Source organism: Ursus americanus, chromosome 36, assembly GCF_024610735.1.
Source record: "Ursus americanus isolate L20-20 chromosome 36, mUrsAme1.1.p, whole genome shotgun sequence".
Classification (NCBI taxonomy): Eukaryota; Metazoa; Chordata; class Mammalia; order Carnivora; family Ursidae; genus Ursus; species Ursus americanus.
This window is the reverse complement of record NC_142162.1, coordinates 10,445,822-10,462,213: the sequence shown is the minus strand read 5'-3', so window position 1 is coordinate 10,462,213 and position 16,392 is coordinate 10,445,822. Positions and strand designations below refer to the sequence as shown.

The 16,392-nt window shown below is 34.8% G+C and overlaps 1 protein-coding gene and 1 non-coding gene across 6 annotated transcripts in view; both read right to left on the bottom strand.

Annotated features, from left to right (window-relative positions):
• PIGB (phosphatidylinositol glycan anchor biosynthesis class B) overlaps positions 1 to 16,392 on the bottom strand; it is a 33,398-nt gene that overhangs the window by 2,700 nt on the left and 14,306 nt on the right. For all 5 annotated transcript variants that reach the window (XM_087859227.1, XM_087859229.1, XM_087859228.1 and 2 more), the window contains 5 exons: positions 16,205 to 16,345; positions 9,580 to 9,631; positions 8,241 to 8,452; positions 7,474 to 7,538; positions 539 to 752 (listed from right to left, as the gene is read on the bottom strand). In XM_087859227.1, coding sequence (XP_087715353.1) covers positions 539 to 752; positions 7,474 to 7,538; positions 8,241 to 8,452; positions 9,580 to 9,631; positions 16,205 to 16,345 — 684 coding nt within the window. The remainder of the gene's footprint in view (positions 1 to 538; positions 753 to 7,473; positions 7,539 to 8,240; positions 8,453 to 9,579; positions 9,632 to 16,204; positions 16,346 to 16,392) is intronic.
• LOC123801877 (U6 spliceosomal RNA) lies at positions 15,601 to 15,707 on the bottom strand. The gene has a single exon (XR_006782352.1). It is a non-coding gene; the product is annotated as a U6 spliceosomal RNA (small nuclear RNA).

Here is a 16,392-nt window from a genome sequence, read left to right as displayed (position 1 = left end):
ACGGTTACCTTCAAATAATGTATAAAATATATTACATTTAAAGCAGATCATTTAAATGTAAGTCGTTCATATTTTTAAAATGAAGTTTATTTAAACGTGGTATATGATTTTCATTGACATAGTTCAAATGGCTTTTAAAATTCAGTGAATATATATGGATAAAGTTTCAGATTTCTTAGTCATTTGATCACTTATCAAACTCAGAAATCTGAAAGGAATTTTAAAGTAGTTTGTTTCATTTTCTTTTTTAAGATTTTATTTCTTTATTTGACAGAGACAGCCAGCGAGAAAAGGAACACAAGCAGGGGGAGTGGGAGAGGGAGAAGCAGGCTTCCCACCAAGCAAGGAGCCCGATGCGGGGCTCGATCTCAGAAAGTCGGGATCACACCCTGAGCCACCAAGCAAGGAGCCCGATGCGGGGCTCGATCTCAGAAAGTCGGGATCACACCCTGAGCCGGGATCACACACGACTGCGCTACCCAGGCTCCCCAGTTTGTTTCATTTTCTTAATAGCATAGAGTGGAACAACTTTTATTACCTATAATAAGGAGTAGAGTGGCAAGGCATCATTATAAATACTGAAGCTGAAGATTTATTGGGTTTACTGTAACAGAGTTCTTGGATATGAGTCATGACATCAAGAGTACCTCGTTGATGAACTAAACCAGTATAGAGGGCGAGGAGCATATTCGATAAAAACAGGAAACTGAGAGCTGGTTTCTTCCACATTTTCAGGTGGTTTAGAGAGTACCCTGTATGAAGACAGACACATTGAACCATAATACTGACATTGTTGTTTTAGGATAGCTAAGCAAATGTTAACTGCAAATATATTTGTAACCTTTAATGGAAGTAGCACAAACTGAAATGGTATCATGGAAAAACAAGAAATAAGCAGTAGGTCATCTTCATAATTTCTCTAACCATTCACAGTCATTGTCCTCGGGTCTTAACCTTTTTCTAGAAAAAAGAATTGGATAGTGGAAAAAGAATGGCTAGGGAGTCTAACAGACCCAAATTTGAATTCTAACTCTGGCACAGGTTGCTTTCTTTACTTAGCTGAGTGTTATTTTCCCCATCGGCAAATGGGATAATTTTTCCAAGTATGACGTCCAGTGCTTGTCCTGGTACATAGTAGTTCATTTATCTGTCTCTTCTCTTTAATCCCCCAAGCACTAGCAATGGCTTGTGTACAATAAGTCTCCGTAATTCTGGAGGAAGTGCAGCAGAGTGTTCTCTTAGAAAAACAGACCACTGGAAGATTCTTCAGTAGTTATTTTATGTATGGTGGCATGGATATCTTTTTCTGAAGGAAGTATGTCTTTTCTTTCACTACAGTGTTGGGCAGTTTGGAGATGCTGAACAATTTCTTTTTTAATTTGTAAAAGTAATTCTTGCATGTGAAAACAAAAACAAAACAAAAACAACCAAGCAGAACAAATAGAGTAAATGAAAAGTAAAAGTCCCCCACCCCCTTCCTATAGTCCTCCTCACCAGCAGTAGCCATTGATAATGAGCACATAAGGAGCTGTTGAAAATACCCATAAAAAAAAAGGCCTTTGCATTGGAAAATAATAAGCTTATTAATGAACTTGACATTTTGTTCATACTCCACATGTACTGTCTCCATGGAATTAGTTAATTGTTCTCTTGGAATTTGGGTATCCAGGATCCAGTCTGTGGCTTGCCTAAAATTTTAGCACTAATTCCCACTGGGGCCTGGGCACTGTTTTCCATGATCGTCACCTGACTGACTGCTACCAGCTGTCTTAGCTTGGCTCAATCACTGAAAATAACTGAACATCAATAAAATTAATTTTGAACTGTTTCCATTTAAGGACACTAACATAAAGTTGGCCTAGGAGGGATTGTTTCAAAATCAGGAACAAAGTAAGACCTGTGATTTACTTAAATCACATCTAATTCTTCACATTCACTGAAGACACTCAGTCTCTCAACTTACCATTGTCATAAATTAAAAAGACGGTATGTATTAACATTTGGTTTAGGAAAAACTGAAGATACCTTTTGTTTGTACACTTAAATGTATCTTAATTAGGTGTGGTGCCTTTATAGCTCTTCTCTCATCTGTATTCATTGCTCTGAAGATTATAAATAATATGTTGTATATATATAATATAATTGAAATTTTAGCTGTTGAAAATAGTTAAAATAACTGCATCTATTCCGGGGCATCTGATACCTGCCACTTACTTGAGAGCTGAACTAAATCTTAGATGCTCAATTTCGTTCCTCCAGGAAATGTTCTAGATAACATTACCTATAGTTCATCCCTCTCACTTATTACTACTTGAGACAGCTGATTAGCCAAAGCACATTTTAAAAAGTAATGTGATAAAAAATGTAGGAAGATCAAGAAAACTATACCTACATTTAAAATAGATCTAAATTTATGTTTGCAGTGGTAAAATGAGGAACCTACTAAAAGTTTGAGAACTAGAATTAGCTTTATTAGAATTGAAATAGGATTCCAGAAGTTCTCTTACTGTACTAATTCCAGTCACAGAGCTAATAGACCAGCAAGCTTAAAAGCTGTGCTTTCTTGGGTAGACAGGAAAAAAACTAAATACACCTAGTGGCCTCAGATTACAAAAAGCTACAGTAAAGGCTATCCTGGCAAGGTGCTTTAGAAGACAACTTGCCCTTAGGAATATTCAAATGAAGTGTAACTTGGGCATGTGTGAAATGTTGACTCATCAACAGTCTTCACTCACTAAATGTTCCTTGAAACGGGCTTTAGGGACAATGGTATGGTGACTGACCTACACCTGGAGTGCATGGTGGTGAATGCTGTAAAAATGGCATTTTCGGTAGAATGCTGGAAGAAGATGTGCTTGTGTTTCCAGCTGCTGTAGTACGGAGGAGAGTCTTAAATCAGGCAATGCTTATATTTTATATTTTCTTTGTGGTGATATTAGGATGGACCCTTTCAAAGAGAACTGAATCTCCCTGTTATTTGGGAAAAAAATATACAGAAAATGCTGGAAAGAGAAGGAAAGAAGGAACAGTTGAACAGACTTGGGTTTGAATACTCCCAGGGTTTTCAAACTATCTGACACTGAACATTCTCAAGAGGATTTCAGAACCTGGAGTTGGTAAAGGGAGAGCTGGAAATACAGCTGCAGTGCTAGTCTGCGGCACAAGAGAAGCTTAGGATTCACAGTTTTCTTACAGGGAAGCAGTATGGTTTCTTCAGTATTTAAAAAAAGGCAATAAGATCCTAGTAGCTGCTATCTAGTAAGTCTACATAACTGTACATACAGATAATATGCAGTTCTCACTGAAAGGATTCACCCTAAAGTGAGCAAGCTTCACAATGGGATAGTCAGCACAATGTAACGTAAGCATTATCTAACCTGAAATGTGAGACCGCTCTCCCAATTACTGAAGATTCTGTGAACACAAGCTTGCTTCTATTCTGTAAACCACTTACAGAAATCTTTCGGCCTCTCATGTAATTTCCATGAGAATAAAGACTTAGTATGAACCTGGCTGACTACTTGTCCGAATTCAGACACCTTCCTTTCACATACAGTAGACCCCCCCTTCTCTGCGGGGGATACATTCCAGACCCCCGGGGGATGCCTAAAACTTCCAATAGTACAGAACCCTATACTCTTCCTATACACACCTAGGATGAAGTTTTAACTTACGAAGCAGACGTGGTAAGAGATTAATAACAATAATTAATAGTAAAATACAAATGTAACAGCATACTGTAATAAAAGTTGAATGTGGTCACAAAATTTCTTATGTACTGTAGCCATCTTCCTTGTCATGAGGTGAGATGATAAAGTGCCTATGTGATGAGATACGGTAAATGACGTAGGCACCGTGATGTAGTGTTAGGCTACTGCTGACCCGAGGATAGGTCAGAAAGGGGATCATCGGGATCGCGGTTGGCGCAGGTTACTAAAATTGTGGAAAGTGAGTCGTGTGTGAGGGCATGCTACCATAGTAAGTCTTTCTAACTCAACGCTAAATAACATCCCAGAATATGTAATTTGCTCCTGTTATCCATGCCAACAAAAAGATACATAAAAGAGGAAGTTTTAAGAATTTAAAAGACTGATAATTATCTCTGGGAAATGGAGCTAGATGATTAGAGGATGACATTATTGGGTTTTTTCTTTTTGTACCATGAGTTTATTTTTATAATAAACACACTGGGTTCTTATCCAATCACTATCCTCGGATCACTGTTAAAGTTTTAAGCCCATTATGTCCCAGCTGACTACTCTCCAGGATAAAATCTAAAAACTTGAGTATATAAGAAGGCCCTACATGAATTGGTTCTTCTTCACTCAGCCGTATCTCCTAATCATATGATTTATCTTGATACAGTTACTTTTAAGTTTTGGATACTTCATGTTATAATCTGTATTCTTAAGCAAGGACTGATGAGTTCCTTCTTACCAAGGTAAGGTTCATGGAATGGAGAAGATGAGAAAAGTCAGGGGCTGTACATTACGGATCCCATCAAACACAGGGGTAGGAAGGATGCACCCTTGTTTTGACAAGACTTAATAGAAAACCCAATCTAAAAGCCCAAGAAAAAGATCTCTACCAAGTTCTACCAACCAGGGACTTTTCTCTGGGAAAGCTGTTCAGTTAACTTAAATTCAGTGTTTACATGAAAAAAAACAAAGGGTGGTTTAATTCTGGGATGGAACATGCAGGAGAATGGGCCTGGGAAAGCGACTACTTTTTAAATCTTTTTTTTTTAAAGAGAGACTTTTTTAAGAACAATAAGGAGAATATTGGGCACAGAGGTATCAGGAAGAATTTTATGTTGCTACTTTGCTAAGGAAATAAAGCTATTTTCATAGAAGTCCTAGCTAATGCCAAAAACAAAGATATTTAAGGGCATAATTAGCTTTTTATGTAAAGAGATAAATTATCAAAATAACCACCTGAAAGTATGTAAGTACCTCTGAAGAGGGGAATTGGGAGGAAGGGGAGGGAACCATTGTTTTTTAAAACAAACTTTGGGAATGGCTTTTTGAAACAATGTGCATGTGCAGTTTTGATAAATCAGCTTATAGAGAAACAGAGACAAGTCTGCGTTGGCCACTGTGGTAAAAACAGAGGAGGCAGATACCCAACCTAGAATTAGGAGCAGGTGCTGGAAACCTCATCAGCACAAATGACAGAGGTTCAACTAAAAATTTCAATGTTACTAGACCAATGGCACCTTTCTTTTACAGATAAGGAAACTGAGGCACAAGGTTATACAGTTCATTAAGGATCACAGCCAATTGCAGAAGGTATGTTTTCCAGAGTTAGTCCTATTCTGGATAGAACTGAGGGAAATTCAAATTAGGTAAGAGAAGTTACTGTAGATTGAAAAAAGTGTCTGCAATTATCCCCCTTCACGTGTCCAATCCCTACCTGAGCCTGAAGTTTATTTTTCATTTCTTGAATCTGGCCTGGGTTTGCAACTTGCTTTGACCAAAAGAATGTAGTGGAAGTGACCATGAGCCAAGTACAGACATAGTAAGTTTTAAGCCACTGGGTTTTAAGGCCCTGCATGAGTTGGGCCTTAAACTTAACGTGGCTGTTAAACAGCAATTGCTGATAGTTGTTGTGTTAATATAAAAATCAGGTTAGAATAGGTCATAAAAGAATAAAAACTGAGATTTGAGGTACAGTATAACTCAAGATTTCGTGTAGTTAGAAAAGACACAAACTGGGCCATTTAAAACAACTCCAAAGAGAACTCTTGTCTACCACTGTTCTGAACATCCAAAGACTACTGTCCAGGTGAGCTCACTACTGACTGTTAGTGGGAGTACAAGTCCCCTAGGAATTAGAATTTTCAGGTCCAATTCAAGGACCGTAGGTATTTGTGTCCAGAGGAGGGATCACATCCTCTGAGAAGATGAGGGGTTTTGCTAGTTCAGTCCTTTAGGGATAATTCTGAGTGGACAAAGGACAGAACAAAGGCTGATTCTTGTTCATTAGAAAGGGTCCTCTTCAACCCTCATCAGCATTTTATCTCAATCTTTGAGATTGAAAACAGATTACCAAGAACCTGCCACTTAAAAGATTCATTCTTTTGGAGTGGGAATGATGATTCAGACAACCCAGCCTTTCTCTAAAACACTCTGTAAAGACACGGCACAGAAGTGGAATGCTAGAAAACCTCGAATTATAAAAATGGGATGAATCCAAGTTCCTAAACTGACCAAACAACACACACAAATATTTGAGCTCCAGTATAGCAACACATCTGGGCAGAAACCAGACTTGACTTATTATAACTCCAACTCCAGCTCAAGTGGTTGTAAAGAAAACTTTTAAATCTGAATAGTGATTGATGAACAGATTTGCAGATCTGCTCTGGTGAATGGGCCCACTACTCTTAAGACTTGCCAAATAGCTGTTAGATGCCTATATTTTGTGCCTGCATCTACATATGAAGTGACACTATAATAACTCGAACTTTGGTTTCAGCACTTCAGATGTATCAAATATTTAGATGTATGTGTGTGTGTGTATATTCATATGTAAATTATGTGTGTGTATATATATATATATATATCATAATGTACATATATATGTAAATTACATTTGTATCTCAATTGAAGAGAGTACATCTGACATCTGTAGGAGATGATGAAAACTTGGGCAAAGGTGGCTGCTTAACTCAGTGGGTTGTTTGGTTTTTTTTTTTTTAAGGCAAAAGTTTGATATCATTAACTCCCTAGTTTTTCCCAGCCTCCAGTCTCAGTTGTATACTTATTTCTTCCCTCCCCAGTCCAGTGATTTTTTTTTTTAGTGTTAATATTTGAGGGAAGCCAAGTTGTTTATTCTGAATTAAAGTTGAAGTTAATAACGTTTCAATTCATAGTTTATCCAAACCAACCAGTGTAAAAATTCACATTTTTCAGAGTTGAGTACTGTTAAGATTGGTGGAAGTTACATATAAAAAAATTACTGCAAAAGACCTAATGGAAAAATGGAGAAAAGTCCAGAAATAAAATCAGAGGTGTGGATCACTTTAAAAATTGCATATGCATTAGAGTGAATCTTAAAGGGGTAGATGTGTATGAAGAAGCATTAAAAAGTAGTTTCAACAGCTATAAATATATTTTTCATTTGTGGAATGAAGAATTTCATAGTTTAATCATAAACTTAAAATGCTATTCTAAAATAGACATATTTCATTACTTTAAAGATTCCTACTAGCCACAAACCACCACCACCCAAAGGTCCTTTGGATATTAAATCCTTACGTTTTTTATATCACATTATAGGACACAGGAAAAAGTACATTTAGGCTGTAGTAATATAACTTGTAATTAAGAATACTGCAGTAATATAACTTGTAATTAAGAAGCATTTCTCATTTAGCTTAGTTGAAAAATATTTTAATGCTTAAGGAAAATTTATTGTCTTAACTATGTCTATATAAATACAACTTTTTCTATATTAAACAAAAATACTTACCACAAAACACCATACAAAATGGTAAAACTGGATAGATAAACCTGAATTCTTTGTGGCTCAACATGCTAAAAAAAAAATTAAGAGAATTACAGGACAGTTTGAGAAATAAATATATTTAAATATAAATATATTTAAATTATATTAAATATATTTAAAATATAATATAATTAACAATCTGTTTTTTTTAATATTGAGACAATTTCATCCTTCAGGATGCAGTCTCATTATTTGTTAGTTATAAGGTGATGGTGTGTTAAAGTAATCCTAATATGTGATGTCAATGTGAGATTCTAAAGTACAATTACATTCTAAAAAAGATTTAAAAAAGATTTCTATTACCAATCCAGTTAAGTCATATTACTCAAATTTGGAATAAAATAAATATATTTGGAATAAAAATATATACATATATATAATATAATATACATAAAAATATACATATATATAAAAATATATACATTTTCATTTAAAAATATAATTTCTCTGGTCCTTCAATACTTAAAATTTTGGTAGTTTCAGTGTTTAAAAGCAAATAAAATTTTTTCAACTTAAAAACTGAATGTACTTCTGGTCAAGCAAACTATACATATCAGAAGTATTCATTCTGAGCATCAGCATAATTATTACCTTTTCTGTCTGCTAAATAATCCCTACTAACAAATCATAAGAGTTAATACATCTTCAGAAGATAAACAATTTACTTTTTGAAGAATTTAAATTCTTGGTGACATTAAAAAATTTAATTATTTGAACAAATAAAATCTTACCTATAAACTAGCAGTGTCCACAGCACAGTTACCAAAAGTATTCGGTACCTCTTTGGGGCCAGAAAGCAGCCATGAATAAAGAAGGGTAAGTGAGTACCCAAGACAGCTGGAAATCCTTGGCTGAAGTACCAGTGCCACGGATGAGAACCATAAAATGTTCCCAAATTCTGAAGCACGTTAAATTTCAAAAAGTTATACTGAACCAGGGTCCACTGGCATAGTTGATGGAAAAAGAAATAGAAATGTATTAGTGCCAAGTACGAATCTTTGGCATTAGGGAATTTGGCAGAATCTTGAATGAAGTCTAAAAACCAAACAATACTTGATATTAATAATTTTGATTAATAACCACAAGAAATCATTCTTTATTCATTTTTAATGTTCTAAGTTTTAATGTGTTCTGTTAATTTGTAAAAAAAAATCTAGGTTTCTGCAGTTCAAGAAAGCATGAATAAACTTTCATCTGTATTTTGACAATGTAAGTTTTGCATACAATAAGAGGTAAGACGATCCTCAAAAATCGTTTTTGTATGAATATGTGTGTTACCCATATTAAAGGTACTTTAGTACCTTATGATATCACACATTAAAATTTAAAGCTTTGAGAACATTACCTTTTGAATTGTTGCACAAAGCAGATAATTAATAGCAACAACAATGGTTAACAGTAAGTGCTCATTTCTGCCAGGCACTATTGTAATCATTTACATGCATTATCTCATTTAATCCGTCAACCTTATGAAACAGGTACCACAGTTATTTCCAGTTAAGGAAACTGGCAAGAAAGGTACCTAACTTATCCAAGGTCACAAAGCTAATAATGAAGGTTACTAGCTTTCAATTTGTGGCAATCTGATTCCAGAGGCCCTAAGTGCCTTTAAAATCAGGGAACTTCAAAGCAACCAAAGGCCATTTACCAACAGTCATGACATTAAAATGTCAAATCAAATGCCTGAAGACAGTATTCTGATTAACTTGAAATTCTGAATGATTAACTTGAGGTCAATTAAAATTTAAAAATTTAACCTTTGTTACAAACCTGACTAAATTCTACAAACTTGACAAAAATGCCATAAAATGGACTCCTTTTAACTTCAACTGTGAATACACAATTCTGTTTTATAGAAAACACAGCAAACTGAATGAAAGCCATATGCCAATAGTTGTTTTTTTTTAATGTATCCCATAAAATTTTTAAAAAGTGATTTGCCTGTGTTCCCAAATATTCATAGATTAATAGGTCAGGCTGAGTTTAGTGTAATAAATGGTAGTGTAATAAAGGTAGTGTAATAAATGGTTAGCTTAAAAATAGCCATTAGCTTAATATATTTTTACTTACTTGACCAAAAAAAATACGATCAATTATCAGAGACAAACTCAAAATGACAAATCTGAAAAATAAAATAGAAGGGTGATTAACATTCTGAACTTACTGAAAATCCAGTACTGGCATACGGCTTTGCAAATGCTTGGCAACAAAAGTCAATTTAAAAATGCCTTACAATTTTGTCAACTGAATATGGATTTACACATTGCAAGATCTTTCACTGATAGAAGCTGTATTTAAGGAGAGTTTCTAAAATTAATAAACACTGCATTATCTATTGCCACACAACAAATTACCCTAAACATTGGCAACTTAAACTATGAACATTTATTACCTCATTGTTCTGTGGGTCAAGAATCCAAGAGGAGCTTAGCTGGGTGTCTCTGGATCAAAGCCTCTCATGAATTGTCAAAATGGTGGCTGGGGCTAAAGTTTCATCTGAAGGCTTGACTGGTACTGCTGGGGAAATATGCTTCCAAGCTCACTCAACATGGCTGTTGGCGGGGCTCAGTCTCCCACATGTGACTTTTTTTTTTTTTTTTTTTTAAAGACTACCTCCTCACATGGAGACTGGCATCAGCAAAGAGAGTAAGATGGGCATCTAAGATGGATGCCACCGTCCTTATAACCCAGTCTTGGAAGTGACATCCCTTCTGCCACATTTCTATTTGTTAGAATTGAGTCAAAATGCCCAGCACAAGCTCAAGGGAGGGAGATTATACAAATGCATGAATATCAAGAGGATGGGATCAGTGGGGGCCATCTCAGTGGCTGCCTACTATAAACATATCCACAGAAAAGCACACTAGGAGTATAAGCCTTCATCAATCATCACTATATGAACACAACTGTGTAACTGTCCTATAGACCAGGATACAGAGCATTAGCACTTCAAAGCCTCTTCTATCTTTCCAATCAATCTCCACTCCCTTCCCAAAGACGACCACTATCCAGTCTTCTGATAGTGTAGATGTTTTACCTTTTACTGAATTTTACAAAAATGAAATCACCCTGTAGTACTCATGTCCAGTTTCCTTCAATCATATTTGTGAGATTTAACCACATTTTTTGTACATTGCAATAGTTCATTGATTTATAATACTATATAGTATTCCACTGAATTAATCTGTCACAGTGTATATATTCTGTTGATGGACGCTGCTTCCCTTTTTTAAGCTATGAACAGTGCTATGAACATTCTTTTATGCGCCTTTTGTTTTCCAAATGTATGTATATACATTTCTGCTGAGTATATACCTAGGATTGAATTACTGGGCCTCAGGGTGTAAGTGCAATCAATTTTAGTAAATTCGTGTAGTTTTCCAAAGTGGTTGTATCAATTTTTATTCCCACAGGACTATATAAAGGCTCTATATCCTTTCAGGCACTGGGGTAGATGTATACTAGAATGTCATGGTGGTTTTAATTGATATTTCCTTGGTGACTAATGAGGTGAGTACCTTTATATTCTTGGCCATTTAAATACCTTTTGAAGTATGTGTTCAGGTTTTAAAATCAATTTTCTATTATCTCTTTCTTATACATTTGTACAAGTTCTGTATATAATTGATAGACCTCTTTTCTTGGTGTTGTGTTTTGTACTGCAAATATCTTCCAGTCTGTGTCTTGCTATTTCTCTTAATGGTGAATCTGATGAACAAAAGTCTTGAATTTTAATGTATTCAAATGTAATTATTTTTTCCGTTATAGTTAATACTACATTCTATTTAAGAAATCTTTGCCTGCCTCAAGGTCATGAAGATATTCTATCATATCTTGAAGAAATGCAAGATATGCATTTACTTTACCCTTTACCTTTACTTTAAGATCTATAATTCCCTGGATTTTCATTTTTTTGTTTATGGTGGCAAGAAGGGGTCAATATTAATTTTTTTCCCATATGGATATCCAGCTAATTATATATTTATTGAAAAGACTATCCTTTCTCTACTGCACTGCCTTATCACTATTATCATAAATGAATGACTTTATGTCTGGGTCTATTGCTGAACTATTGTGTCCCACCAGTCTGTTTTACCTTGCACTAATTCTAAGTTGTCTTAATTATTTTAACTTTGTAATATGTCTTAATATCTAGTAGTGTAAGTCATCCAACATTTTTTTTCTCTCTGATTTTAATATTGGTATTTTGTATTCCACTTAATTTAAAATCAGCTTTATCAGTTCATACACATACACATCCTATACTGGGCTTTAATTGGAATTTCACTGAATATACAGATCACAGTCTGTGTTGAGTTGGTATCTCTAAACTGTAGAGTCTTCCAACCATGAACATGGTATACTCTTCCATTTATTTAGGTCTTCATTAGTTTTCCCAATAATGGTTTTATAGCTTCCTGTGTAGAGTTCTTGTATACCTTTCATTACTTTATTCATAGACATCTGATGTTTTTTTATGCCACCATAAATGATATTTGTTTTCCTTTTAATTTTTTATTTTGACATAATTTCTGACTGAAAAAAGTTGAAAGAATAGTATAAAAAAATTCCCATATATCCTTCACCTAGAGTCCCCAAATGTTAACATTTTACCATATTTGCTTTATCTTTTTCTTTTTCTTTAAATATGCATTTTTTCCCTGAACTGTTTAATAAGTTGCAGACTTCACTCACCTCTATTCCTATACTTCAGTGGGTATTTCTGAAAAACAAGAAAATTCTCTTACATAAATCACAAATAATCAGAACTGGGAAATATTGGCACAGATAGCGATCTGTCCAATTACTGACAGTGTTAACTTTGATCCCTTTTTCTTTTTAAAATTAATTATTTTTTAAAAAGATTTTATTTTTAAGTAATTTCTTTACCCAATGTGGGGCTTGAACCCACAACCCTGAGATCAAGAGTTGCATACTCTGCCAACTGAGCCAGCCAGGCACCCCTTAACTTTGATTCCTTGATTAAGGAAGTGTCTGTCAAGTTTCTCCACTGTAAAATTATTTTATCCTTTGTAATTAATAAATATTTTATGGGGAGACATTTTGAGATAACATAAATATCCTGTTAGTCCTCAAACTTTTACCCACTAGTTTTAGTGTCCAAATGAAATCAATATTTGTATACTGACCTTGTATTTAGTGAACATGCTGAATTTATTTACTAATCCTAATAGTTTCTCTAGATTCTTTCGGATTTTCTACATACAATCATGCCATATAGTTTTATTTCTTCCTTTCCAACCATTTGTTTTTCTTGCCTTACTGTACTAACTAGGACATATACCGTTAAACGGCAGGGGAAAAAATAAGCATCCATGTATTGTCCCTGATCTCAGGGAAAAGGATTTCAGTGCTTCAACACTTAGTATGATTTTGCTATAACATTTTATAGAAATCTTTGTCATATTAGTGAAGTCCTCTTCTATTACACATTTTCTAATGGTTGTTTCCTCCTCTCCCATCATGAGTAGGCTTTTAATTTTATCATGTGGCTTTTCTGTGTCTATTAAGATTGTCCTATGAATTTTTCTCCTTTATTCTGTTAACATCATGAATCATACTGATTGATTTTAAAATAGTAAACCTGTTTCACATTCCTGAACTAAAACCAATCTTGGTTATGATGTATTTTTTTTTTTAAGAGAGAGTGTGCACAAGTTGGGGGGAAGGGAGTGGGAGGGGGAGAGGGAGAATCCCAAGCAGGCTCTACACCCAACACAGGGCCAGTCTCATGACCCTGAGATCATGAACCAAGCTGAAACCAAGAGTTGGATGCTTAATCAAATGAGCCACCCAAGTACCCCACTCTCTTTTTTAATAAATTGCTAGATTCAATTTGGTAAGATTTGTTTAAGAGTTTTGCATTCATAGTCATGAGATATATTGATTTATAATTGACTTTTCTTGTAACGTCCTTAGATTTTGGGATCAAGGGTATGTTATCTTCATTAAAGGAGTTGGGAAATGTTATTCTTTTTCTATTCTGTGGAAAAGTTTATGTGGATTGATGTTTCTTCTTCCTTAAATATATGGTAGCATTCACCAGTGAAGCCCTCTGAGCCTGGTGTTTCTTTGTTTAAAGTCCTTAATTACAAATTCACTTTAATATATATAGTACTATTTATATTTACTATTTCCTCTTTTGTCAGTTTTGGTAAGTTGTATTTTTCTAGGAATTGTCCATTCATCCAAATTGTCAAATTTATTAGCAAAAGGTTGTCCATATTAACTTCTTATCTCCTTAATGCCTGTAAGATCTATAATGATGTCCCATACTATGTTTTGCCTTGCTAATTGTTGGTGAGAACGTGGCAGCTGAAAGCCAACTGAATTACGTTTGATTTTACATAATGAATGACAAAATGATGTCCCAGATTCTCATGTAAAAGGCAAAGAGAAGTAGTCCTTACATATTAGAAATTTTCCTAAGACTAATGCAAGATTTTTCCTTATATTTAGAGATACTCTTCCTGTCTGGATATGCAACTGTTTTTGTTTTTGTTTTCTTTTTCTTTTCTTTCGTTTTAAATAAATAGCCCTAGGTGCTTAGAGGTGTTCAAGTCCTGTTCTAGTTCTGACCCTGATCAGCCCAAAGACCTTGCAGGTATCATTTCCTTCTCTGAACCTCCAATGCCTCATATATAAAGTGGGGTGATAGGTTAGATGAAATTTGTGTTTTTTTAAAGTAAACTCTACTCCCAACATGAAGCTTGAATTCACGACCCTGAGATCAAATTGCATTCTCTACCAACTGAGCCAGCCAGGTGCCCTGCATTTTTAAAGGGTGTTTAATGCGTAAAAGGCTGTTGGCTGGGGCCAACTCAGTGCACCAACACTTGAGAGTATAAGACTAATCAGGACTGTGAATCATATTTGTTATGCACTGTACAATTCAAAGTATTTTCACATATATTATCTCATTTGTTCTTTCCTATATTGTCCTTCAAAATAAACAAGGGAAGAGTTTTGATCTATATGAATGGGCTCCTTCAGGCCTTTACAGCTTAAGCATGCTGATTCCTTAGGCCTGGCAAACTCGTGTTCATTCTTGATATTATTTAAAACATCATCTACTTTTTATAAACCTTCTATTAATGTTTCCCCTGCAAGCAGAATTAGGCTTTTTTAATTATCTGTTCTCCTACAACATTTTGTTATGTAACTACTCAGAACACTCTATCTTGCTGGTCAAGAATTACTGTTGTATCTCTTTTCCCCCCATAGATTTTGACTTTGGGAGCAGATACTGCATCTCACTCACTTCTGAATCATCAAATGCTTGATACAAAGCAGGCTAAATGCCTGTTGAATAAATAAACTATACATTGTATTGCTGATAAGGGAAAAAAAGGCTTTTTATCTCCCTGTGTAAAAGCCTACATAATCTGAACTCTTGCTATTTCTCTGACCTCATTATCATATTCTCCCAAGTTCACTCTCCTTTAGCCACACCAGTCTCCTTGCTGTTCCTCAAATATGCCAAATACACCTTTACATCAAGGTCTTTGCACCTGCTGGTTCTTTGCCTGAAATATTCTTTCCTTATTGTCTCAATTCCTTTAGGTTTTGGCTCCAATGTCACCTTATGGCGGTCTTCCCCAGGTACCCTATAAAAAATAACAATGCTTCCCTCCTACACCAGCATTCTATCCTTATCTCTCATTATTTTTTCCTATGGCATTTGTCACTTGGCAGATATATATTGCTCCTATGTTTTTAGTTTTCTGTCTTCTCCCACTAGAATATAAACTTCATGAAGGCAGGGACTTTGTTAAGTTGCTGTATCTCCAGCATCTGGAACAGTATGTGGCACATACTAGGATTAAACCAATATTTGCTAAATGAATGTAATACATTAAAAACAATGTTAATAAATCTGAGAAATGACAACAGTGGCAACTTGGCTTCTAGATGATTTAGCCTTTTTGACTCGTACCCAAATATACTCATACAGAGTGAATACTAGTATATTAAAAAGATTACTGTTCTAAGAATGAGAATGCATTCAGCCCTTCAATAAATAACTGTTTTGGATACTTTATTAGATCCTTGGGGTAAGTTTGATCCTAGAAGACCTGGATTTTTGTTTTGTTTTGTTTTTGTTTTTTTGCACAGGGGCCATGCTAATCTTCTTTGTATTGTTCCAATTTGAGTATATATGCTACTGAATTGAGCACAGAAGACATGAGTTTCAATCCCAGTTCCATCACAGCAACCAACCCAATGACTCCAGCTAGCGCATGTTTAATTTCACCAAGCTCCCCCCACCCACCCATTTCCTCCACTACAAACTAAAAATACCTACACAATTCTACATCCAAGAATTGTGAAAGTCATGAGGTAATATATAAATACACATTATAAATTATAAAGCCTTATACAAATGTAAAAGAATCAAGTAGCTCTAAAATGTACTTGAGAAATATTTAGGAAATGAAGTGTAGAAAAGTGAGAAAAGTTCCAACGATCCCAATTTAAGCAAATTAAAATAATTATAGTTAATAATCATAAATATAAAAATATAAAATATAAATTTGGAAATACTGTTTCCTTAGTCTGACAATTCTCATTGACATCAGAAGATATAATAATTGACTACAAGATGTAAAATCATGTTCATAATCTGTAATTTATAGGTTATGGACATTAATAGATGGATTGTAGCCATACTTACCCTATAGGTAAAAATTGATGCAGAATAAGATCAAGCTTTTTCTGTTCTTGCCAGAAATGTCTGAAGACCAAAGGTATCCATGGAATGATAGCTGTGGGACGAATTATGAAGGCAAGTGCCACCAGGGACGAGTACTTGACACTATATACAAGGAAAATGTATTGTCAAGACAACTAGGAAATAAGTTT